The sequence below is a fragment of the Bubalus bubalis genome, chromosome 8, assembly GCF_019923935.1.
Source record: "Bubalus bubalis isolate 160015118507 breed Murrah chromosome 8, NDDB_SH_1, whole genome shotgun sequence".
NCBI lineage: Eukaryota > Metazoa > Chordata > Mammalia > Artiodactyla > Bovidae > Bubalus > Bubalus bubalis.
In genome coordinates, this window is record NC_059164.1 from 91,456,399 (window position 1) to 91,481,689 (window position 25,291).

General features: G+C 43.5%; 1 protein-coding gene across 1 annotated transcript in view; it reads left to right on the forward strand.

The window, feature by feature from the left end:
- Positions 1 to 25,291, forward strand: part of SND1 (staphylococcal nuclease and tudor domain containing 1) — a 421,903-nt gene that overhangs the window by 48,391 nt on the left and 348,221 nt on the right. Inside the window, exons 9-10 of the mRNA XM_025292056.2 lie at positions 2,656 to 2,746; positions 15,341 to 15,454. Of these exons, the coding sequence (XP_025147841.1) occupies positions 2,656 to 2,746; positions 15,341 to 15,454 (205 nt within the window). The remainder of the gene's footprint in view (positions 1 to 2,655; positions 2,747 to 15,340; positions 15,455 to 25,291) is intronic.

A 25,291-nucleotide genomic window follows, 5' to 3' on the forward strand; every position in this document is an offset into this window, starting at 1 on the left:
GTGCAAGAACATGAATTGAATTTCTCCTTTCTTAGGTCTCTTACAGCCTTCTCTACTTGTAAGCAGAAATACTTAGAACTTTTTACAAAAATAGATTTTAATCTGGGCCATTTAATATGGCATACCTGACAAAGGTAGATGCTTGGAAAAAACACAGTATTTGTATACATTGTTTTGTCTTTTTATGTTCCCCAGTTAAATTCAAAAGATACAATATGTGTATCGAGCACAGCTTTCCAAATATCTCTGACTATTTTGTGATGCTTAATTTTTTTTTTCTTGTGGCCATTGTTCAGAATATCCTGTAGGTCTGTTTTTCTAAATTATTATTTTGGTTGATGATTCTTTTTGCATTCTTTAAGTTCCTTCCTCTCTTTGAAGAAAGGGAGTTCCAGTGACAGTGGTTTCTACATGTTTTATAACATCTACAGGAGATTTTTAAGATGGCTCATCATTAAAAAACAGATTTAGACCAAGGAATGCAGATCATATTTCAGTGATATGATTACTTGCCTACTGTTTTGCATGCTGTGTTAGCACTCGCTTGCATTGTCGGTAAATCTCTATTGAGGTATTTCACGTGTTTTTACAACTACAACATGCTGCTTTTGTCTTTTCTCATTTTTGCACTGCTTTGAAAAGCTGCAATACCATTTTCAGAAATAACAGTTTAATAGTTCCTTTGCCCTACATCCTTTTATTTCTAAATAAATACTTTGACAGTTTTTCACTGATATAAAATATGTGTGTGTGTGTGTGTATGTGTATATGTAAATCTTTGCACATATTCCCTGTCCCTCTCTTACTCTGACTCAAAAAGTCTTTTCTGGGCTTTGTGCTCTAAAACAAATGTTTACCAACATGATTTTTTAACTTTTGTTTAAATTCTGTTGGATTATTGTCCATTCTTATTCCTCATTAGATGCACTATAGTGACCATTTTGTTAATGTTTTCCATGTGGGATTTGGGTAGCTAATAACCTTTTTATATATTTAAATATTTCCTTATGCATTCATTTTATTTTATTATTATTTTTTTAAATCTTTTGGCCACTCTGTGTGGCATATGGGATCTTAGTTCCCTGACTAGGAATTGAACCCATGCCCCCTGTACTGGCAGCGTGGAGTCTTAACCACTGGACCACTGGGGGGGGGTCACAGTGCTTTTTTATTTTTGAAGAATGTTTGTCTTTCATGATCAAGCAGAGAACTCAGAGCACAATGACTATATCCTACTCAATCTTTGTAGCATCACCGACTCAGTGGATAAGAGGTTGAACAAACTCCAGGAGATACTGAAAGACAGGGAGGCCTGGTGTGCTGCAGGCCACGGGGTTGCAAAGAGTCAGACTCGACTGAATGAACAACGACCTTTTTTATAATGCAAATAGAAATGAGCAGGCTTATGCTTCTTAAAAATACTTTTGTTAGATGTGTGCACTGTTCCCTCCCACTCAAGAGAGCAGTTTATCTGTCACCCCAGCGCCTGGCATTTAGGAATCACTCAAGAGGTACCGTTTCACGCCAGTCAGAATGGCTGTGATCCAAAAGTCTACAAGCAATAAATGCTGGAGAGGGTGTGGAGAAAAGGGAACCCTCTTACACTGTTGGTGGGAATGCAAACTAGTACAGCCACTATGGAGAACAGTGTGGAGATTCCTTAAAAAACTGGAAATAGAACTGCCATACGACCCAGCAATCCCACAGCTGGGCATACACACCAAAGAAACCAGAATTGAAAGAGACACGTGTACCCCAATGTTCATCACAGCACTGTTTATATAGCCAGGACATGGAAGCAACCTAGATGTCCATCAGCAGACAAATGGATGTACATATACACAATGGAATATTACTCAGCTATTTAAAATAGTGCATTTGAATCAGTTCTAATGAGGTGGATAAAACTAGAGTCTATTATACAGAGTGAAGTAAGCCAGAAAGAAAAACACCAATACAGTATACTAACGCATATATATGGAATTTAGAAAGATGGTAACAATAACCCTGTATGCGAGACAGCAAAAGAGACACAGATGTATAGAACAGTCTTTTGTACTCTGTGGGAGAAGGCGAGGGTGGGATCATTTGGGAAAATGGCATTGAAACATGTATAATATCATATGTGAAACGAATCGCCAGTCCAGGTTCAATGCATGATACAGGATGCTTGGGGCTGGTGCACTGGGATGACCCAGAGGGATGGTATGGGGAGGGAGGTGGGAGGGGGGTTCAGGATGGGGAACACGTGTACACCGGTGGCGGATTCATGTTGATGTATGGCAAAACCAGTATAATATTGTAAAGTAATTAGCCTCCAATTCAAATAAATGTATTTTTTTTTTTAAAAAGAGGTACTTGATACACCAAAGAGCAAATTAATGAGCAAGGTGGACTTGTACTTTCTAGGCTTGAAAAATGGTGTGCCCAGACCCCAGCCTGTCAGCCGTGGGTTTATGGCATATATGCATGTGGGATTGTTTCAGGTGCTGTATAGTTTTCCTTGTGGTGGTCACACTTTATGCTGGTCTGATTAGCCTTTTCTCCTGGGTGCCTTGTCTGTGAGATAGGGTAGGGTTTTGCTCCTGTGATGATGGTGGATTCCGTTGCTGCGTTAGTCCCTCTGAGTGATCTGAATCCTTGCTTTGTTGCCAGGTTTGCCAAGGAGCGCAGGCTGAGAATATGGAGAGACTACGTGGCTCCCACTGCTAATTTGGACCAAAAGGACAAACAGTTTGTTGCCAAGGTGAGTCATTCTCAGCATCTGGCGCTGCACTGTGCACGCTGTCAGGCTAGTGATAATACAGAGATCTGAATAATCAGTCAAGGGCTGAAGCGTTTCTCTTGCAAGGCAAAGCACTGATGCGTGCATATGTGTGTGTGATTGCCTACACGGGTGTGTTTGTTGTACGGAACTTGGAAACTATAAGAATGTAAATTTCTGCTGTAGATTTGCATAACTTCATTAGAAATTAATGGGTTAAAATTGTGCACCTTGACCCTTTGAAATCTCTCATATGCTAGAGATTCTGTCTGTCTGCTTAGCAAATAACATTCTCTTAGATTGCTTGCTTGCTTTCTCGCTTGCCTTTTTTTTTTGTCTGTGCTTCGCAGCTTGCAGGATCTTAATTCTCACCAGGACTTGAACCCCGGCCCTGGCAGTGAAAGCACTGAGTCCTAACGACTAGGTCGCCAGGGAACTCCCTCTCTTAGATTCCTTATGCCCAAGGGTATAAGACCCAAATTTCTCTTCTTTCTGTTTTGAGAGTCTTGTGGTTTTTGATTTTTTTCTACTGTGGAATGTTTTTGTGGTTTTGAATTTTTTCTGCTGTGATGTGTTTTTCTGAGGGCTCTCCACTTTGCTGGGATGGATTTCTCTGAAGGCAACTGAACCACCGAATAGATTGTTTGGATCCAGCAGCAGTGCTGTAAAAGTGTGTTTTTTTCCGAAAAAAGCTTCATCACCGGGTTTGGTACCTTGAGCGGTAGAACCTATAGTAGACCTTGCTTTCCCAAAATTGCTAATGTTTTTAACTTATTTTTACTTTTGGCAAGACATGCTGGAAGCTTTGTCATAATGGACTTAAAATATCCTTGGATATATAACTATCCAGTGACTGTCCTAAATGTCCAACGGAGAGTTTAAGGTGGAGAGCCACTAGGTGGCACTGTCAGCCTGAAAAATTTTGGAATGCTTTCTCTTAGAATGGTAAAATTTTAACAAGTCTCCAAGGAATTGACTGAATTTCTTCACATTCTCTTTTATGATGCCCAAAGCAGTAGGTCACTGAGCGCTCAAGCGGCCCCTTTTCTCTCGTAGTAGATGGTCTGTCTCTACACCAGCTGTCAGGTTAACTGTAATTGTGCCTTTCAGTGGACGTTAGTTGAAGGAGCTCCTGGTTGGATTCTCCGTATGTGTCTTTCACATCTTGATGCAGATCAGAATGGACCGCTGCTTCTTTGTGTGAGGACCACACCAGCTTGGGAACTTGGACATAGCTGCTCTGCCAATTGGAACTTGTGTTTATGTTTTCCTGTAATCTATCCTAAGACTATAGAAGGACATAGCTACACAAGGAAGGCATGACCATTCACTCACCAAGGAGGCAGGCCTTCCATTTTTCACTATCATCACAACTCTAGTGATACAGATGACCCTTGGGAGAGTCTCGTTACACTGTACTGTCCCTACCAGCCCCTCCTCAGTTGAAACTGAATTGGTAGAGAAACCTGGAAGATTGGAAGGGTTTTGGACCTTGGCTACATGGGAAACTAAGGCATTGCTGAAGAAAAATTCTTCATCTAAAGGATTAGATGATTGAGCCAGCAGCTTTACGTTTATCCTAAGTATGATTTTATTGGTAACTTGAAAAAGGAAAGCTTTAGGACAAATAGAACATTCCTTCTGTTTTGAAAAAATCCAGGATCTCAGAATCTATTTTTGTCTTTTTTATTTTAAAACAAAGTGAGCCTTTTTTTTTTTTTTATTACAATGAAGTTTTATTTTTTACAATGCCAGAATAGAGATTATCTCTATAAGAGCTATTTGATTAAGGATCCTGTAGTATCCTAAACATAAATTTAGGTCATTGAGATATAGGCCTATTCAGAGGGTAGAGAGAAAAAGGTTTTCACTGAATTTTTTAACTCCTTCAGGATTATTTTTGTTTTTAAAACAGGAAAAAGCATAAAAAGAAGGAAAAACACACATACTAGATGAAATTACTATGAAAGAAAAAGTTGATCATACTGTCAATTGTGGGTGTTGGCAAACTCGCCCATGGGCCAAATATGGCCCACCATTGTTTTTGTGTGGTCTGTGAGCTAAGTGTGGATTTTATGTAGAAAGAAGGGTTTGTGGCACATTGGAATTACATGAAATTCAGATTTCAGTGTCGTGAGTAAATTGGAACATAGCCACGTCTCCTCGTTTACATATTGTCTGGAGCTGTTTTTGTGGTGTGGTGGCAGAGGTGAGAAGTTGTGACAGAGACCATGTGGCCTGCAAAGCCTAAAATACTTGTTATCTGGCCCTTTACAGAAAAAGTCTGCTGATCTTTGACCTATACCAGTCCTCATCAGAATGGTTTGATATGATATAAGGAGCTCGAGGCAGAATGTAAATCAAGGCCTTGCTGCTTTCATCAAGAAGATCTTGCTATGGAAAAAATGTCAGCAATGTTCTCACTGATGTAGTTGATTTATGTTCTGGTACAAGCGCCTTATCTCATTGCAGACTGGCAGTCACTTTTGAGTAGTACTGACTTGTATTCTTTTGTATATAATTTTTAAGTTGGTAAGTTTTTATTTTTAACATGTAGACATTTTTATTATTTTTTAAAATTTTATTTAAGTTCTCATGTCAGTGACTTTATTACACCTAAATTTCCTTAACTTTCGACAAAATGAGACACTGACTAATTTAACAGGCTACATACAGTCTTACAGGCACACTTTGTTATAGGAATAAATCTGATACCAACCATAGCAGGTTAGATTAGTGAAGGATTTGACAAATTTTAACTGTAAATTTTTTGCATGGACATTTTTAAAGAACTCTGTGGGCTTCTTAAGAGAAGCGTACTCTTTTATTTCCCTCTCGCTTGAGGCAACCATTTTCAACTCTTGGCTAATTCACGTCTTCGAATAAAATGTTCAGTTGCTTGCTCTTAATTTTTCAGGCATAACCTTTTCCTTCACACCATGGAAGATGAGGATTTAGTTTTTTTTTTTTTTTAATTTTATTTTATTTTTAAACCTGAAGCACTGTATTAGTTTTGCCAAACATCAAAACGAATCCGCCACAGTTACACATACGCTCCCCATCCTGAACCCCCCTCCCTCCTCCCTCCCCACACCATCCCTCTGGGTCGTCCCAGTGCACCAGCCCCAAGCAGAGGATTTAGTTTTTTCACACGTGGGTGTGCATGTACTTTTCTCCATGCCTTCTAATAGGACTATATCATAATTCTGGCTCAGTTAATATTCAGTGTTTACTTTGTAAATGCTAATCATTTCCAAGATATATAGCATGTTATGACTGCTTTTCATTTCCTGCATGATTTTTTGTTTTTCCTGGAGTTAATTTTTAAATTTTATGTATATATCTTTTGTATACTTACTAATTCAGCCCCCGCATTCTGTCATCTGTTTAAATCGTTTCTCAAGACATGATTCAGGTCATTATTTTTATCTTTTTCAATAGTACTTTCCAGGAGCCTTGTGACCTATAACAGTCTAGTTTAGTTTAGTTCTTTTTTTTCCTTTTATAAAGGTGTCTTCTTTGGATTTCTTTACCATTATCTTGAGTTTTTCTTTGCCTCACTCCTGGATTGGTGCTGTGTTTGCTGAATCTTACGGCTTCATTATGATTTACTACGTTATTTTGGTGACACACATTCTGTTAGCTTCTTGGGAAAAGAATGCTTAGGAGGTAGATTTTTTGAAACTGTTTATGTTTACTCTGTTATTACATTTGATAGTTTAGATGGGTGCAAAATTTTGTTCGGAGAAGGCAATGGCACCCCACTCCAGTACTTTTGCCTGGAAAATCCCATGGATGGAGGACCCTGGTAGGCTGCAGTCCATGGGGTCACTAGAGTCGGACACGACTGAGCGACTTCCCTTTCACTTTTCACTTTCATGCATTGGAGAAGGAAATGGCAACCCACTCTAGTGTTCTTGCCTGGAGAATCCCAGGACGGGGGAGCCTGGTGGGCTGCCGTCTATGGGGTCACACAGAGTCGGACACGACTGAAGTGACTTAGCAGCAGCAGCAGCAGAATTTTGTTAGAAGCTATTTTCTTTCGAATTATGAAAACATTGCCCCACTTTTATTTGTTAGGAGTTTTTGTTTGTTTTCTTTCTTTATTTATTTCTTTGGTGGCCTGAAACCATTCTAATCTCCCATCCCAGTGCTGTTTTTTATTTCTGTAAGCTCTTAGCAAATTCTTCTTTATTCTGAAATTTCAGAATGATGTGCTTTGCTTATCCATGTGTGATCATGTTGTGGTTTAAAAATTAAACCATATTAAAAATTAAATTTTAACTCTTTTGTTGTTGTTTTCCATCTAGTTTCTCTGCTATTTTTCTAGAATTTTTGTTTGGATGTTTAACTTCATGGACTAGTCCTAATTTTTTCTTACTATTTTCCATTTTTTTGTCTTCTAGATATCTTCATGTTTATCTCTCATCTCTTCTATTAGATATTTTATCATGCTGTATCTTAATTTCTAAAAGCTTCTTTGTTCTTTGAATGTTTCTCTTATTACTATTAAAAAATAACATGTAATACTTATTTCAGAGATGAATATCATCTGTTAGGATTTAAGGAATTAACAATAATTTGTTAAAGATTTTTCTCTCCCTGTATAGTCTGTGTTCTCTTAAGTTGTTTTTAATTCTCTTTGGTTATTTTGATCTCTTATTTTCCATATTAGAGACTTACTTTAGATATCTGGTAACCTTTGGTGGTCTCTCAAAGAACGAGGTATTCAACACTGGTTTAGGAGCAGGATGGGATTTAGGGTATCCATCTTGAAATCCAGGTGCTTCTTACATAGATTTTAAACCAGTCCTAGTTTTGGACCTTATTTTCATTCCCCCTTGAGATCCCTAATTTGATAGTTTCTCACTCTTGGTGAGTAGGGGAAGTCTGCAGTATAAATCAGAGAGACTCTTTTCTTTTCTCACCACTAGCTCAGATTTAGCTTTCGTGAGTCTGTATACAGAGTCAGTTACCACTAATTCCTCTGCTTTCCAGCTTCCAAGTTTTGTTGCTATATTCTTTTCTCTCATTATCTTTGTCCTTTCGGGCTTTGGCAAACAAGAAGACAAAACAAAATGAAAAACAGCCCCCCAAACCCTTTATTTTTGTGTAGAAGTATTTAGGGAGGGTAACAAAGTAAATATATGAACTTCCTTTATTGTTCCTTGTGTTCCATTGTAAGGCTGCATCGTGATTTATTTAACTAGTCCCCAGTAGGTCATTATTCATGTCATTTATCACTTTTCCATTATTTAGAAAATGGAATAAATCTCTACCTGAGTGGCAGTTATTCCCTTAGGAGTATCTGGAGCGTATTTGCCAGTAGCTCCCCAGGCATCGGTGACCAGTGTATGTCCCACGTGTGTGTTCAGTTTCAGATATGTTGTTAGAGCAGAGCTTGACCGCCGTTTTCTTAAAGGACCATAATAGTAAATATTTTAGTCTTTCTGGGCCATATAGTCTCTTTGCAGCTCTACAGTTCTGCCACTATAGCAAGAAAACAGCTATTGGTAATGCGTAATAAATTGGCATGGCTGTGTTCCAATAAAGCTTTATTTATAAGAGTAGGTGATGGGCCCTTGGCTATCGTTTGCCAGACCTTGTTGTAGAACACAAGATGTCAGCATTAAATGTAAAAGGGAAGATGATTTCTTTTCCCAAGCTAGAACCCAGCGGCAGTTTTGTAGTCATTTTGCCTAATTTTAAATATTTGTTAATGACAAAACTACTCTTGCAAGGAAACCTAAAAAGGTCCTAAGGTGCCTTGGGCTTTCCTGAACATAGTCTGGCAGTCCTGCAAATTTTTGCTGAAGGATTCTGCTCTGAGGCTGCTGTGACCATAAGGCCTGAACAAATAGAGTGCCTGCTGAAGAGAGGACCACTGTCTCCTGCTGCTGCTGCTGCTAAGTCGCTTCAGCTGTGTCCGACTCTGTGCGACCCCATAGACGGCAGCCCACCAGGCTCCCCCGTCCTGGGATTCTCCAGGCAAGAATACTGGAGTGGGTTGCCATTTCCTTCTCCAATGCATGAAAGTGAAAAGTGAAAGTGAAGTCGCTCAGTCGTGTCCGACTCTTAGCAACCCCATGGACTGCAGCCTTCCTGGCTCCTCCGTCCATGGGATTTTCCAGGCAAGAGTACTGGAGTGGGGTGCCATTGCCTTCTCCGCCACTGTCTCCTAGGTGTTAATTTATTCCCTATTAGCTCAGCTGGTAGAATCTGCCTGCAATGCAGGTGACCCTCGTTGATTCCTGGTTCAAGAAGATCCCTTGGAGAAGGAACAGGCTACCCACTCCAGTATTCTTGGGCTTCTCTGGTGGCTCAGATGGTAAAGAATCTGCTTACAATGCAGGAGACCTGGGTTCGTAATTTTACAGAGAACAGCTAAATAGCTAAAGAGCCTGCTAAAGGTGACCCCTGGGACCCTCTAGGTGACTTCTGGAACTGATGCAAAGCTGGAGATGGGAGTGTGGGCCAAGAGTCCCACTCCTGAGAAACTTGAAACTCAGCCAAGTGTTCTCTGGGTACATGGGGAACTGCAAGACTGGTTTCCGTTCTCCTCCTCTTAAGGAAGGCAGTGCTAGGGAACGTTCTCCTGTCTCTCCAGGTTAGCAGAGAGACGTGTTCACTTCACAGCGATTAGCTGAGCCTGCTTGAGACTTTTGTGCCTGTTGTGGCTTGCCAGTTTCCTGCTTGCCTTCCCCGTGGCGTTTTAGCTGATCTGTGCTGTTTGTAGCCATATGGTCCCTTGAGCACGTGGCTTGGCTTCCCTGTCCCTGCTGCTGGATGCTTGGGCCTTGCAGATTTCACAGACCTGAATAACACTTGGGGGTGGGGCGAAGGGGCTGAGTCTTCTCCCTTCTCAGCCTGGTTAGATAGAGGCGGCCAGCTTGGTTCCCTGTACCAGCTGATTGCTTAACCAGCAGAGCCCTGAACTAGGTGCTTTGAGAAGATGCAAAAGAATGAGAAGTGGTTTCTGTCTCAAGGAGCTTACCCTCTGCAGCTTCATCTGGGAGAACCCTTAGTTAGCTGTGTGATACCATTGACCGTGTCCAGTTTTGGAGGTCAGGTTATAAGCTGTCCATGGGTGGGGCACTGGTACCTATTTGGTTTGGCCCTGCTGATTTTTTGCTATGCAAAAATGTCATGGCTTTATATGGAATTCATTATCATGTCTTCATAGATGGTGGCTCAGTGGTAAAGAATCCGCCTATTAAAGCAGGAGATGCAGGAGACATGGGTTTGATCCCTGGGTTTGGAAGATCCCCTGGAGGAGGAAATGGCAACCCACTCCAGTATTCTTGCCTGGAGAATCCCATGGACAGAGGAGCCTGGTGGGCTATAGTCCATGGGGTTGCAGAGTCAGACACGACTGAGCAACTGAGCATCAGCACGCAGATGGTTTTTAAGCAAGGATACTTAGTATTTTTGTGTAGACTTTTGTATTCTTGTTTGGTAATAGGGAGAGAACAAAAATGACTAGCTACTCCCTTGATCTTTGGTTTCATGGCTTTCAGATGAAAAAGAAGTTCTGGGGATGTTCTTTCTGGTTAGGAAGGTGGCCCCTCTTAAACCAAAAAGGGATCAAGACTTGGTTTGTGGCTTAAATTAGCAAACAAATTTGCTGATAAGAAAATGGTTAATTTAGAAAAGATTTGTAAACATTTACCTACGTTTAAAATTGAGACTTTTTTAGAAGAGTTTTAGATTTACAGAAAAATTGGCAGATACCACAGGGAGGCCTGGCGTGCTGTGATTCATGGGGTTGCAAAGAATTGGACACGACTGAGCGACTGAACTGACTGACTGACTGACTGAGTTCCTACATTAGTGCCCCCCACCCGCCCCTCAGTTTCCCCTATTATTATCTGACAAGATTATGGCACATTGATTATCAGTAGTTACCAGTATTGATATATTATCAACTGAAGTCTGTACTTTAGTCAGATTTTCTTAGCTTTCCTCTGATGTCCGTTTTCTGTTCCAGAATCTCATCCTCAATAGCATGCTAAATTTAGTTGTCAGATCTTGTTAGGCTCCTCTTGCATTTGGTGGTTTCTCAGATTTTCTTTGCTTTTGATGACCTTGACAGTTACGAAGAGTGCAGGTCGGGTATTTTGTAGGCTGCTCCTCTATGGGAATTTGTCTGATGCCTGGCTTCCTTTTAAGTACCTATTAGAGCGTCCAGTTTGTTGGCTTGCGCTTAGGTGCCTAAGGGTATTGGCCTCAGCAGGTTGTGCTTCGTATCATGTGAGGATGCAGGGTGGAAGCTGGGGTTTTCTGGGGGCTCTGTGGTGAGCCATGGTCATCCCTGAGATAGGGTGGGTTTCTCCTGATGTCCCCCACTGCAGTGTTGCTTCACTAATGCTTCCAGGTTTAGCTTGGGGAGAACAGACCTGGCAGATGAAAGCTGGGAAGCAGGAGAAGCAGCCAATGTCCTGAGTTAGGAGAGTGAGAAGGGTGTTTGGTGTCTCCTTTCCAATGGCCCCATCAAGGGCTCTCACAGGTGGTGCCTGTAGGAGCCCTGTTTGAGCTGCTGTTGCTTTTCTTTCTGTCTGGTACTAATAACTTTGGCAGCTTTGGGAGGACTGGTGTTTGTGTCTGGAACTGTGCTGAGGGTCTTTCTATATGTTTCATAGATGCCGTAGGGTTTTGAGGAGCTCAGCAGCAGCAGCCCTATGCATTCAGCGCACAGCTCTTTAGATGGGCGCTGCAGATGGGGGGAATCTGGCAGGAGGCCAGGGTGATGGACGGATGTCCCCTGCCTCCGACAGTGCTCTGCCATTCTCCTGACCTGTGGCAGACCTTAGCCTGTGCTGTGTCATCAGTAAGCCTCTCATTTTTCCTTTTACAGTTGGGCTGTAAGAAATGCAGAGGGGATTGGGTCTAGGGCTTGCATCTCGAGTCCAGCCAGTGACCTTTTATTCTGTGTAGATTCTGCTCTTGGAGCATGTGGTCAGTAGGGGTGTGTGTGTGTTGACTTGAGGTCAGTAGTATGAGGAGGTGAACGATGATGTGGGCATACTTCAAATTGCCCTGATGGAAAGCACCATCAGAAACATCACCATTATAAATGTGGTCTGTGACGGTGCTGACAAGCAGGCTTTGGATGGTAATCCACTCTGCATTTGACTTATTGCAATGTGTGACTGCAACTACTGTTTGATTGCTTTTTCCATGTCTCTGCCCAGGAGCTGCTTGTTCTCCGGACAGTAATGGCACAGTTTACCCCATAAACCCCACTTACATGCACACACGCACAGACAGGCACCCTCACCCCACTTTTCCAGGAAGGCAGGCCTCGTTTAGCTGGCAGCATCAGAGCACACAGTTCCTGAAGAGGAGGTTGCTAATCAGGGAGATGCCAAGCAGAGAGAGTCTGCTGCTGAGGCCTGAAATTTACAGCTCCGAGAAGCCACTCGCTGCTGCTGCGGCTGCTAACACGTTATAAGGGGTGACGAATACCAGGAACTTGTCACCAGGGTATGCTTCGAGCCTCACATTCTGTAATCAGAGGGTGAAGGTGTGAGCGCTATGATACTTTCCCTGGTTTTATTTCTCTATGAGCATGACTAGGGTGTAGAGAATGTCTAGATGTTTCTCATGTCTTAATCATACAAAGCATTCCTATGTTTTTGGCAATGGACATTTTAATAGGAGTTGGTTTTGGGGGGAGAGGAAGGTGCAGCTTGATCCATCATTGAGATTTTGGAAATCCCGCGATGTGTATGCAGTTGAGATGCCTGACGGTTACCGAATCTGTTGGGCAGTGGTTCTGTACCTCCTCTGGAGGGAGGAGCAGTATTGGTTTGCTGTACTAGCTGTTGTGCTTGGTATGGCTTTATGGAACTTTTGGTTTGAAGGTAGGATAGCAGTATAGCTATGGATACCTTGTGGTCCCCTCCCCCACCTCCCTGTGCTTATAATCTAGGGGTCCCTGACCTCTGTGCCACGGACCGGTACCTCCTGTCAGATGAGCGATGACATATTGGAAATAAAGTGTGCGATAAATGTTATGTGCTTGAATCATTCTGAAACCATCCCCCCACTCTTGGTCTCTGGAAAAATTGTTTTCCATGAAACTGATCTTTGGCGCTGAAAAAGTTGGGCACCTCTGCTTTAATCCATTTCATACACATGTGGGATTTCGAAGGATCAGGAAATTATTAGCTGAGGTCTTTCTCTTGTGGTCAGTTGGCCAAGCCCCTGCTGCTGTCTTTAGGGAGTGAGGGAGATTCTATTATGGCGGGCATTTTTAGTTTGGCATTAATGTGTCTAGATGGTAATGGTAGCAGATATACTCTTTTTGTTTCAGTTACTGAATCCATATTCTTGGTTATATCTTCTTGGCTGTTTTTAGTTCTGCACTTAAAATGACTGGGCTGGTGTAAGGGGGTCTTTGTTTTGGAAGATTACAAAACCACCCTTACTACGTAATCATTCCTGACCTTGGCTTGGTCCTCATGTGACCACACATCATGTTTTTGATTACCCTTGGGCTTCACTAAGGTTTTCTGGCCAGGTGAGTTTTGAGTCTCTGGCTCTCTGGGCTTTAGTGTTAATTAGCCTTTGTGTGCGGAGAAGGCAATGGCACCCCACTCCAGTACTCTTGCCTGGAAAATCCCATGGACAGAGGAGCCTGGTAGGCTGCAGTCCATGGGGTTGCTAAGAGTCAGACATGACTGAGTGGCTTCACTTTCACTTTTCACTTTCATGCATTGGAGAAGGAAATGGCAGCCCACTCCAGTATTCTTGCCTGGAGAATCCCAGGGACGGGGGAGCCTGGTGGGCTGCCGTCTATGGGGTCGCACAGAGTCGGACACGACTGAAGCGACAGCAGCAGCAGCAGCAGCCTTTGTGTGATCCTCAGCTCTAAGAAAAAGGTTATAGCAGAATGGCTGTAGTTATCTGAGCCTGGTTTTTGCTGCATTCAGGTTTTACAAGTTAATCTTACACCTAGTTGAAACTTGAAGATAATTACCCCTCTCCTAATCTATAGAGCTCTTTCTCAGACCCTTTACTACTCTTGTGGTCCCTAGTCTGTTTTTCTCTATACCGCTTCCATTACTAATGGTATGAAAACCCCAGGTTATCTCCCTATCCACCAGCGGTAGTCAGCCCTCGATGGATATACAGCTTAATTCCAACTGTCATCTTTCTCTTTTCATTCATTCTGTTTGATGGCGCTTTCCTCCTGCTATTTCCTGTCATGTATAATTTCTCACTTGGTTTTTGCTTTTTTGCTCCTTCTTTAGATTGTCCCTGAAATCACTCCTTTTTTTTTTTTCTGTGTGATTGGCTGATTCTCAGGAAAAGGTAGTGGCTAGCCATTTTCAGGAATCTGCAAATAAATGGGTATATTCTGTTGTAAAAGGTTGTGAGCCTTCCAGGGAATAGTTAGTGAAGGCTCTTTTACTGTTTTAGGATACTTAGCAGTGTGATACCCACCATAGCGAAGGAGACTCTAGCTCCTTTTGTTTCACGTATAAAAGACGAGGGGACTTTTGCAAGTCTTCCCTCACGGTGGCAGCTGACCCTGTAGTTTGTTCAGCTACCGGTTTGCTCCTGATGGGGTCTGATTGAAGGTGGGGAGAGTGGGTTTTGATTCATCAGATGAAGTGGATGGTGACTGTGTTTTGTAGTCAATAGCTTCCTTGTAGTAAAGTGTTACTTACAAAAAACCCGAAATGGCCTTGTAACAAAAAGTTCTGAATATAATTGGGTGAATTGTAGACTGCTGGCTGAATTATGAGGTCTGGTTATAACCCTGATGTAGTCTGAGTGTGGTTTGGAGGAAATTTTATTCTGTGCACATTGGTGGAGTGTTCTGATAACCTCCACAGAGGAATATTTGTGCTTTTGCTGTTGAATAGATATCCTTGAAAGCTTGGGAGTTAGTTACTAGCTGAGAGTGGGGTCCAGTGTTGCTGTTTTGGGGTCCAAAATAGAGATGCCCATAGTAGTGCTCTGAAAAGGTGGCTTCCAGAGTAGTTGAAGTCATATCCTAGCAATCTAACGTCTCTGCCGGTGAGATCAACAACGGAGCATCTCCTTTCACATGCTGAGATGACAATACTTTTTGCCCTTCACTTGCCTTTGATTTTTCTGCTCTGTGTTGGGGCATCCTATTTTGGTTTTTTCTCATCTAGTGCTGGTACCTCCTAATCCAGCCCTTGCCTCTTTTCCTAGAATCATGTTGTGATAGGCATTTTGATTTTAACTTAGAACGTGTTTCAAGGAAAATCTTCAGTAGTACATAGAGACTAGATTTCTAGTTCTTAAGCTTTGTAGTTCCCCACAAATCTTGGTCAGGGCAAAAGATAAAAAAGCTTGGCCATCTTTCTGAGTGATACAGATCCTGCCTTGCTCAGAAATCATCATATCTCTCAGGTCGGCTAATAATAGGATAGTTTCCTTCAACGTTGTTGTACCGTAGAGAATGATGTTGGATCTGTCCCAGTGGCTGTTGGTGTCAGCCTTCTTCCTGTGACGGTGTGCCTTGCTCCTTAGCACATGTGCTGCGGGATTGGGCCGTTGCGGCACATTTCAGCATTTTCGCCTTCTTGCCGCCCACAGGTGATGCAGGTGCTCAATGCTGACGCCATCGTCGTGAAGCTGAACTCTGGGGACTACAAGACCATCCACCTGTCCAGCATCAGACCGCCGAGACTGGAGGGGGAGAATACACAGGTGAGACGAGAGAAGCAGCAGCACCTCTTTTCCGAAACCAAGAGGGAACAGCTGGACGATCAGTTAGATATGGTTCGTGTGTAGGAGAACACTAACAGACCAATAGTGTAAATCGCCGAAGTATTATTTCCTAGTGTTTGCAGCCTAGCTGCCACTGGGCAAATCTGTTTCTCTTGAACCACACTCACTGCTCTCCTTCATTTTTGATGGGCCCCACTGGCATTCCTCCCTAAGGCGCTTGAGAGGAGTTGGGTTGGTGTATGATAGGTGGTGAATGAGTCTTGTTAATGAGATCTTATTCTCTGAAGTTAAGGAGAGGAAGGGTCCGTGTCTCACGCGCATGATAGCAAGGCCTGTTCTGCTGGTCATTTTGATTTGTTCTGTGTTTTTGCTCTAGGAAGAAATAAATCTTCGTGTGTGTGTGTGTGTGTGTGTATATATTTATATATATATTGTCTGGGGTCAATTACTCATCTTTTCCAAGTGGCGACTAGAATTGTTAGTTGCACTGTTTTGTTCTGTTTGCTGGGTCTTCGGGCAGCAGGGGTGCTTGGCTAGCCGATGTGTACGATTTTGGTATGTCAATTTGAGAAATTATGCTTAGGATGAAAACTGTAGGCAGTTTTGTTTTAAATTTTGTGGTCATTGTCTTTCTGTTGTTACAGCTTATAAGAGACTGGGGAAAGGGATTGTGGTTGAACTTTTTTGTTTGTTAGGCTGTCTTAGTTTTGTAGACATCTTTTCCAGCACCTGTTTTTGCCTCCTGATAGCTCAAGTGTGTAACTGTGTGGATCGGTTATAACTGGGTCCTCAGTGAGAGCCAGTGCCACAGGCAAATTAAACAGTGTGGTTGAACTTAGTACCATGTGGTTTTTTAATGTATCCTTTTGTAGTTTTAGAGATGTGAAATTTGCCTTTCTGATGTTTTGCACGTACCCGTGTCTCAATGCATTCACGAGTTGAAATTCAGGCCCCATTTTCATTTGTGTGAGAGTTTATAGGCAGCCCATAAGAGTAAAATAAAAATATTGTGATTGTCTTTTGAATCAAATCATGCATAAGAAATCCATACAGGATGGCTTCTTTGAATGTCTGGCCAATCAGTTCATCTCCACCCCCCCACCCTCCCAGCCTTTTTTCTCCCATAGAGGAGGCATTTTAATGCAGCAAACAGTATTGTGGTAAGCTTGAGAATTTAAATGCACGAAAGCTTAGAAATGCCAAAATAAGGTTCTCTCAGTAACTGTAGCTCTGCCTCATTGCACAGAGTAAATATACATCTCCAATTTTATCAGTGTTGGGAGTAGTCCACACTTCTGCATCTGTGCCATGCAGTTGGAATTAAGGTTCCCACAGCAACCACAACTTTGGAATTCTTGAACGTTAATTTTTGTGCCTGCATCATCAGCCAAAGCATTATGTTAAAGTAGATTCAGGAGCTGAATTTTAAGCAGTTTTTAGGGATGTGGGGGTGTTACAGCAGGTTGATGGTGATAAACTACCACTGAGAAGTTTATGTTTTTGTAGAATCCTTTGTAACTTCTCAAGGGGTAATGGGTGGATTTCCCTTAGCCGAGTGGACAACGGAAAATTGTTGGAATATATTTCCTAGTTTAGGCAGGGTCCTGTTTGTAAAATTTCTTGCTCTTTACCAAGGTAGGTTATCAGCTTATTTCAAACTCTTGTTCATTCCTGAGATCTTCCTCCATTTTAAGAAAGCTTTAAGTGAGGCTCAGCTCTAAGAGTCAACATATGGGTTTTGAGTGAATTGAGGAATGAGTGCCCTTACTGGTTCATTAAATTCCTTTGGAAGATCTTGGTGAGGGTCACATTAGCGATGAATATAACCCCCTTTGAGTACAGTGATGGAGGTGCTGTGCGGAGCCCTGTTGTGGTGGGTGCTGGGGAAGTCTTCTTGGGAACAGCTCACTAGCCTCTTGAGCGCTCATGGATGAGAAGTAAGCAGGTGGGAGAAAGGGCCTCCTAGACCAGCACTGTCTCATAGATGCATAATGCAAGCCACAAATGTGAGCTCTGTGTGTTATTTAAAATTGTCTAGTAGCTCTGTTTTAAAGAACATTAATTTTAATGCAGCTTATTTGACCTACTATATCCAAAACAGTATCATTTCAACATTTAATGAATATAAAAAATTCATGAGATATTTAACTTTTATCTTTACTGTGTCTTAGAAATCTGGTGTATATTTTATACTTGGATCTCAGTTCATCCTAGCGTATTTCTAGGGTTCAGGAGCCACAGGTGTGTAGTGTCTATTGTAATGGATAGCACAGGTTGAGGAATTCTGATGAATAGGTTCATTGTCTTTGATCAGTCCTTTCCCACTTTGTACCAGATGTTGTGCTGGGGATGCCATGGGAAATAAACCCTCCTAAAACTACTCTCATGGAACTTTACAGTCTAGTAGGGGACATACGCACATAAGTGTGTTTATGTTACGTGCTGTGGAAGAAAAGGTTAGTGTTTATAGGCGTGCATAATCTGGGAAGGCTTCTTAAGGCCTGAAGGCTGACTAGGAGTTAGGTAAAAAATGGAGAGAAGACAATTTCTGACCAAGACAGCAGCAATGACAAGAATCAGATGAGTTTGGTCCTGGGGAATGGGTGGCCACTGTGGGTGATACACGTGTGGTATGATGCTCTGTGGTCCACAGTATGGGCAGGGCAGGGCACACATGTTCTGTGAACATTTCCAGGTACTCATGAAAAGAGACTGCGGGCCGTGTGATGAACTGCCGGCAGTTTTGTATGATTGGAATAGAGGATGCTAAATGCCGGGGTGGGGGTGGGGGAAGTGGGGTAGGAAGAAATGGGTTTGGGAGTTAGGCATGGGCCACAGGTTGAAAACATCTATCCCATGGTTTTTAGATTTCTTTTGCCTTGAAGAATTTTAAGGGACGACACCTTTCAGATTTGAGTGTGCTTGTGTTGGTGGCTTGCATTTATAAAACATGAAAGTAACTTTGCATCTATAAAGGAAGATCATGCTAGATGAAAGCTAATCTGTAGCGAGCGGTTCTGGTTTTGTTTTTGGTAAAGCTCGCCTGGAGGCGAAGGGAGTGGGAAATGCAGGGTTGTGGGTTTGGCTCTAGCAGCCTCTACACTTAGAGGAGTCAGAGTTCTTGCCTTTCTACTTCCCCTGGAACTCTCACAGTGAGTGGAAGACCTAATGCTTATGTTAGATTTACAGTATAGGTGTAGGAATAGGCATCACCCAGGGATCCCAGCCAGGCTGTAACTATGTGTGTGTAATGACGAGGCAAGCAGGAGTCCCTTTGGAGTCTTGTTTTCCCTAGTGTTCTTTACCGTATACAGCAGTTTCTTTACTACAAGGGCAGTCCAGTCAAGTGCTGAAGGTGTAGATGTCAGGACATCTGTGAGGCCACATCGTACCCTTATGCAAGTTAGAGAAGACCGTCCCTTGCTTCGGGCAGCCTCAGGTCAGGGCACACGGCTTGGCAAATAGAGTGGAGGCTGGATTTCAGCTCCCATTTTTCCTCCGTCCCCCTGGCCAGTGTGTACAAGATGATGTGGCTGTCCTAGTTAGAACAGCCCTGATGGACTCTCCAAAGAAAACGTCAAGGCTGTGTTTTGGGAACTGGAGGGTGGTCTCGTAGTTACAGAAACAAAGGATGCTTGGCCATTGTTTGGAGATGACAGATGGACCATGGCAGACACTGAATGAAACCCTTAGGAGATTGCCTTCTCTCGAAGTCTGGGACACTTTTGGGAGAGGGTGTCAGTGGCTTTGAAATGGAGAAAAAGTAACTTGGCAGCTTATGGTATTGGAGCTCATTCTAAACAAAAGAGCAGAGTGGAGAAGGTGCAGATGAGGGAGTGGGAGGAGGAGAGGTAGGGGCACGTCTCTGCGAGCTGGAGCTTCTTCACGGGCAGGCGGGTGGCATGCAGGGACTCCTGCTATGCACAGCCTCCTTCCTCCAGGCGCCCAGGTGACGACCCAAGGGGGCTTGTTGTTCAGGTGACAATGGGGAGATGCTTCTAATGTTGATCTTCTCCATACCCTGAAAACTCATGTGGCATCAGCTCACACAGATCTTCTGAGACATCTCTATATTGTGAAGACGGTAGTGCAAGTTGGATTTTCCTTTTTTTTACATACAGAGACAAATTCATTTCTGTTACATTATACATGAAGGCAAGGAGGTTTTGCCCAAGGCTAGCTGTACTTCCACTCCCCCCTTTTGGTTACTTTCTAATTGCAGCCAGAGGAAGGGCTCTGGACAGAAGTGCATGATCAAAGGAACTGCTTTCATTCTCTGCAGCTCCTTTCTAGTAGTACGGAGAATTCAGGAGTAGCCATGGCTCCCAGATTGTGGTTAGAGCTTGATTTGTTGCTAGAACATGCTACAGAGTTAGAAGCTAGAGAGTGTGGTGTCTCCCTGAGAAGGAGTACAGTGTCGGATGCTGTGGATTCTGTTTCTGTGACACCAAAGTATTGGGTTATTCAGAGAAGATCCAGTGTTAGCTCTTTGGAGATGTAGCTCTTTCGGCTGAGATCCTGTTTGGACATCAGTTTGTGGTATTCCTGTGGACCTGAACATGTATCAGGATTTCTCTAAAGGTGTGGTGTGTGTGCTAAATCTCTCAGTTTTGTCTGACTCTTTGTGACTCTGTGGATTTTAGCCTGCCAGGCTCCTCTGTCTGTGGAATTCTCTAGGCAAGAATACTGGAGTGGGTTGCCATTTCCTCCTCCAGGGGATCTTCCCAACCCCAGGATCAAACCCACGTCTCTTACATCTCCTGCGTCGGCAGATGGGTTCTTTACCGCTGCGCCACCTGGGAAGCCCTCTCTAAAGGTGTAGTCTCTGTTATCCAGTTGTTTGCCACAGAGATACAAGTGCTTAATCTTGGAGAAAGGCTGTGGGTTTTCCGAGCTACTGCTTAAAGGAGATAACACATTGTGGAATCTCAGGACTTCCTAGAGAGCTTTTGGCTTTGATCTAAAGCTGGAAAACCTAGTGCTCTATTGCCCAGGGCTGCTGTGTGCTTTGTGTTACACTTGGAGTGTTAATGACAAAGGAAATACAGCCCTGGGCATCCGATGAAGGGGCTGACTTATTTCCCCATGAAGTCCAATCATGCAGTGCTTTTGTAGTGGCCAGCGTCGCACGCACACACACACACACACACACGCACACGCACGCGCGCGCGCGCGCGCACACCCTCTGGGAAGTGGGGAAACCCTTCCCTCATCTCATGTGTGGTTTCATGCTTTCAACTTGTATTGGTTTCCATCACCATGTCTTTCAGCGTCTTCCCTTGAACTAACTTACCGCATAAGTGTTCTTTCACAGCAGGGCCTCTAAATATTCAGACCTGGGCACTGTTGGATGAGTTTTGTTAAAGCTGCAGTCTGCCTAGTCTCCCAGAGTCACTGCTGCCTGTTGGGGGTTTTGTTTCCCAGGCCTGACCTCACTGGGTCTGCCCTGCAGGCAGATGACGGGAGACTAGGGCTGCAGGCAGGCACATTACTAGTGATGCCCTGCAATGCTTAAGGGCATTTCCTCAGAGGCAGGGTGGTTGGGTGGTAATACTCCCTTTTGCAGAACCCCAGGGTGCTTTGCTATTTAATCATGATTAAAAGTGGTTTCTCAACCTATTCCTTTTAGTTTAGATTTCTGAAGGCTCAAGCTTTACCTGGGACCCTAAAACAGATGATGCTGCCTCTAAGATGCATACCAACAGGAAGCTGTGGGACTACAGTCCCTGCATGGAGCAGGGGCACACCAGTAAACTGTGATCTCAGTGTGTGACTGGGATCATAAGGCAAACAGCAGGTTGGGGAGGGACTTCAGCCTGGCATTGAGCACCTTGGAGAAAAGCAGAAGCTCTTTGAAATGGATCTAGCATCTCACCGGTTTCTAATGGAGAGATTTGGGGACTGCAGCAAAGTGATCAAAAGACACAGAATGTGTCAGAGCACCGGCAGAGGCATTCTGTACCTGTTTCAGATTTGTTTGATCTGAGTGTTTTTGAGAGGAACACTTGAAACTTCTTTGTTAGAGGACTCAAAAAAAAAATTACTATTAGGAGACGATGGCTTGGTCTTAGCTCATCTATTTAAGATTCCGGGATGGATGTATGCTGTTGTTTTTTAAAGATCAGTACCTGTTGCTAGGCTGGTGCAGTCACTGGGGTCAAGACATTTCATATTTGAGTGGAGAGAGAGAGAGAGAGATATATATATATATATACTATTTATTTTTATATTTTTATATATGTATGTATATATGGACTTCCCTGGTGGCTCAGATGGTAAAGCGTCTGTCTACAATGTGAGAGACCTGGGTTCAATCCCTGGGTTGGGAAGATTCCCTGGAGAAGGAAATGGCAACCCACTCCAATACTCTTGCCTTGAAAATCCCATAGACGGAGGAGCTTGGTGCAGGCTACTATCCATGGAGTCGCAAAGAGTCGGGGACGACTTCACTTTCACTTTCATATATATATATATATATATATATATATATATATATATATATATATTTGAATGCTTAGTCACTCAGTCGTGTCCGACTTTTTATGACCCTTTGGACTGTAGCCCACCAGGCTTCTCTGTCCAGGGGATTTTTCAGCAAGAATACTGGAATGGGTTGCCATTTCCTACTCCAGGGGACCTTTCTGACCCAGGGACTGAACCCACGTCTCCTGTGTCTCCTGCATTACATTCAGATTCTTTACCCACTGATCCGTCAGGGAAGCCCCATGTATGTATTACAGTTCAGTTCAGTCGCTTAGCCCTGTCCAACTCATTGCGACCCAATGGACTGCAGCATGCCAGGCTTCCCTGTCCATCACCAACTCCTAGAGTTTACTCAAAGTTGAATTTAGATAGAGCTATATCCAGAGTTTCCTAAAATGTACGTTTCACTGGTCTGTATAAGTGAATTAAATCCTGGAGAAGACAACAAATGCCTATTTCCCTTTGATTTAGTTTTTTTCTCTCTATTACAAATTATATTTTCTTTTGTTCCTTGTAGTTAACACATCCCCTTTCCCATGATCTTGCCTCTCCCCTGCAAATAATTTTTGGGCAAGTTTAACAGTCTTCTAGTGGATCTTTCTGGTTAATCCTTCCCCAAGCCATGTGCATTGATGTCTTTCAATCCCTCTCTCTCTCTTCTCCCTTCATTTAATCATCAGTATTACACACTTCTATATTTTTAATTTACCTAAGTCGTCCCAGCGCTGCTTTGTTCATATTTATTGCCTCTCTTCAGTCCTGTGAGCTGCGGTAATCTTCTCTTGTTTCCAGAGTTGACAGCCCCATCGTGTTTACTGTCCTGTGACCATTGAACACAGCTGCTGTGCTGAGGTAACCCCCTTTCTTGCCCTGGTTTTTGAAATCCTCTTTAGGCCAGATATTTCCATACACAGTCCTTCCCTTTCTCTGTATCCTCCTCTTCTGATGGTTCTGTCCCAGCCCGCTTCCTGCCGTGAAGCCTAAACTCCACTGTCGGCAGGAATGGTATGGTTTTCTCAGAGTGGTGTGGTGTTCTCGGCTTCCTCTCCCCTCTACTTCCAAAGCTTGCAGAGTGCTGTGGCTACTGGAGGCTTTTAACAGATGTTTAAATCGATGTGTCTGCTGAGGCTGAAGACCTAATCCATACATTAGTTTTGAGTGGCATCATTTTTAGCACTCCCAAACCATCGCTAATTCCTTGACTGCTTCTGCTAGCCATGGCAACTTGAACCAGTGTATTGGTGTCGAAAGGCCCCAGGAGAGAGTTTTTGCAGTCGGTTTTTTCCTCCTTCCTAATTGGATTGCTTGTTTTGATGGTCACGTCACACATGGCTTGGTTTTCTGTAGGCACTTCCTCTTCCCCACTCCTGGTTTCAATCTAGTTGCCGCCATTGGGGTGACGAGCCCTGCCTCTCTCTGAGCAGTGGTTTTCCTCATAATAGTATTTCATTAGCGCAGGGCAGATTGGGTTCAGGCCACCAGAGGGGTTAATTTCAGGATTTTAAGTGTTTTGCAGATTGGTCCCCAACTGACTTTCTTTTAACACATCTCCTCTTACTCAGGCTTTCCCAAATAATCCGTCTTTCATAGCAGTTCAGAGGTCTCGATTCATTGGAGTTTTGGGGTGTGCTTCCCCCCGAGGACCGTCTTTTTCCTGTGTCGACCTTGTTGGTTGTCAGATTATTTCTTTGCATGGAACTAATTTTAAAATCAATTAGAGAAGCTTTCCCTTCATCTTTCTCTCTTTATTTATGAGATACTGATTGCAGAGCTACCTACACTGTGTTTAGATAAATTACTTTTTTTTTTTTTCCATAACATTTATATTCAAGGCGAGTTTAGTGCAGCCATCCAGTGCCTTGCACTTCTGCAGGCCAAGGCTGTAGGTTTCATTCCTTGGTGGACTAATTAGCTTTGTACTGGGAAAATTGTGTTCAGTTCAAAAACCCCAAACGTTCCAGTTCCTCATGTATTATAGGCACTGTGGACCTGGGAAATTATTTTGATTAGTAAGATGTTTGTAATCATAGAAGCTGAGTCTCAGATCCTGACCAGCATATGCCTGGTGTGGTCACAAGGTGGATTTTAGATGGATGGTGGCTTGTGGATGAAGCAGCATCAGGTCACTGCTGGGGAAAAGGCTTTTCAGACTGAGATGAGAAGGGAAAGCTGAAGGCACAGATGCTTGCTTTCCCCCCCTGAAAATGACAGGTCTATTGCTTAGGCATATTTTTAATGTCACTTTTCATTTCAGTCCTCCTTTGAAATCCACGGCCAGTTTATGGGTTGTTCACATTTTATAGGCCTTCATCTCACTACCTCTTGTGATCTGAGCCTGTTTTTGACTGCCGTGTTGGTGACTGCCTTGGCACAGTGCTGCTTCACCAGGAGGAGCTCCATTCGGATTAGCTGTGAAGACATCACAGAGACTTTATGCTCCTTACTTTTTCACTTCTCTGCTAGAAGCCAGCGGATGTCATCTCCTTTATCCTCGTCTCATTGTATTGGGGCCTTCGTGAGGCTAAACAGAAACATCCCCTTTCTGGGGTGTCTGCTAAGTCTCCGTGTTCAGATGTCAGTCCCAGAATTTGGTTCCTTTTGCTGTCCTGCTGGTTCTGGTTAACCCACTGAAGGGATGCCTGAGCACACAAGCAAAAATAGCAATAGTTGCCAGCTCACTCCCTGGCCCATAGTTTTTGATACTCACATGTTTGTGTAATGTCTCATTGCATTCTTACTGGCTCCCCGTGGTTCATAATTGGGGCAGAATATACTGATACTGGCCTTTCTGAGTTGCCCGCTCTACACACTAGGACATCTTCCCCTTCATTACTAGGGGGGCTGGTAGGAAGGTGTGGCTTTCCTTTTTTGTTTTTTTAAATGTGCTGTCGTCTTCTGTGAGATGGTCTGGAAACAGGAGCAAGCCACATCCTTTCATACAGAACTGCCTTCAGCGTCTGCATATGCAGCTGGAGGTGCTTGTTTTAGAAAGCCTGCCCTGCAGAAGCTGTCGGTAGGTATCTGCAGAGGGGCTGCTGGTGTGCCGCGGGCCCAGGCTGGCTCCCTCAGGCCCTGGCTGGAGCAGGAGCCTACGGGTGGGGGTGCACATGTACCGCCCACCCTGGTCTTGCTGGCCCCTTCGCCCTCCTGGTGCGGCCTCTGAAGGAGCGTGCTGTGTTCTGCATGGGATGGGTGGCAGTTAGCTCCCCTGGCTGGTGTGGCCACTGGGACAGCCAGGACTGTTAGGACAGTTTGTACCCTGGTGGCTCCGACTGTGAAGAATGCGCCTGCAGTGCAGGAGACCATCCCTGGGTCAGGAAGATCCCATGGAGA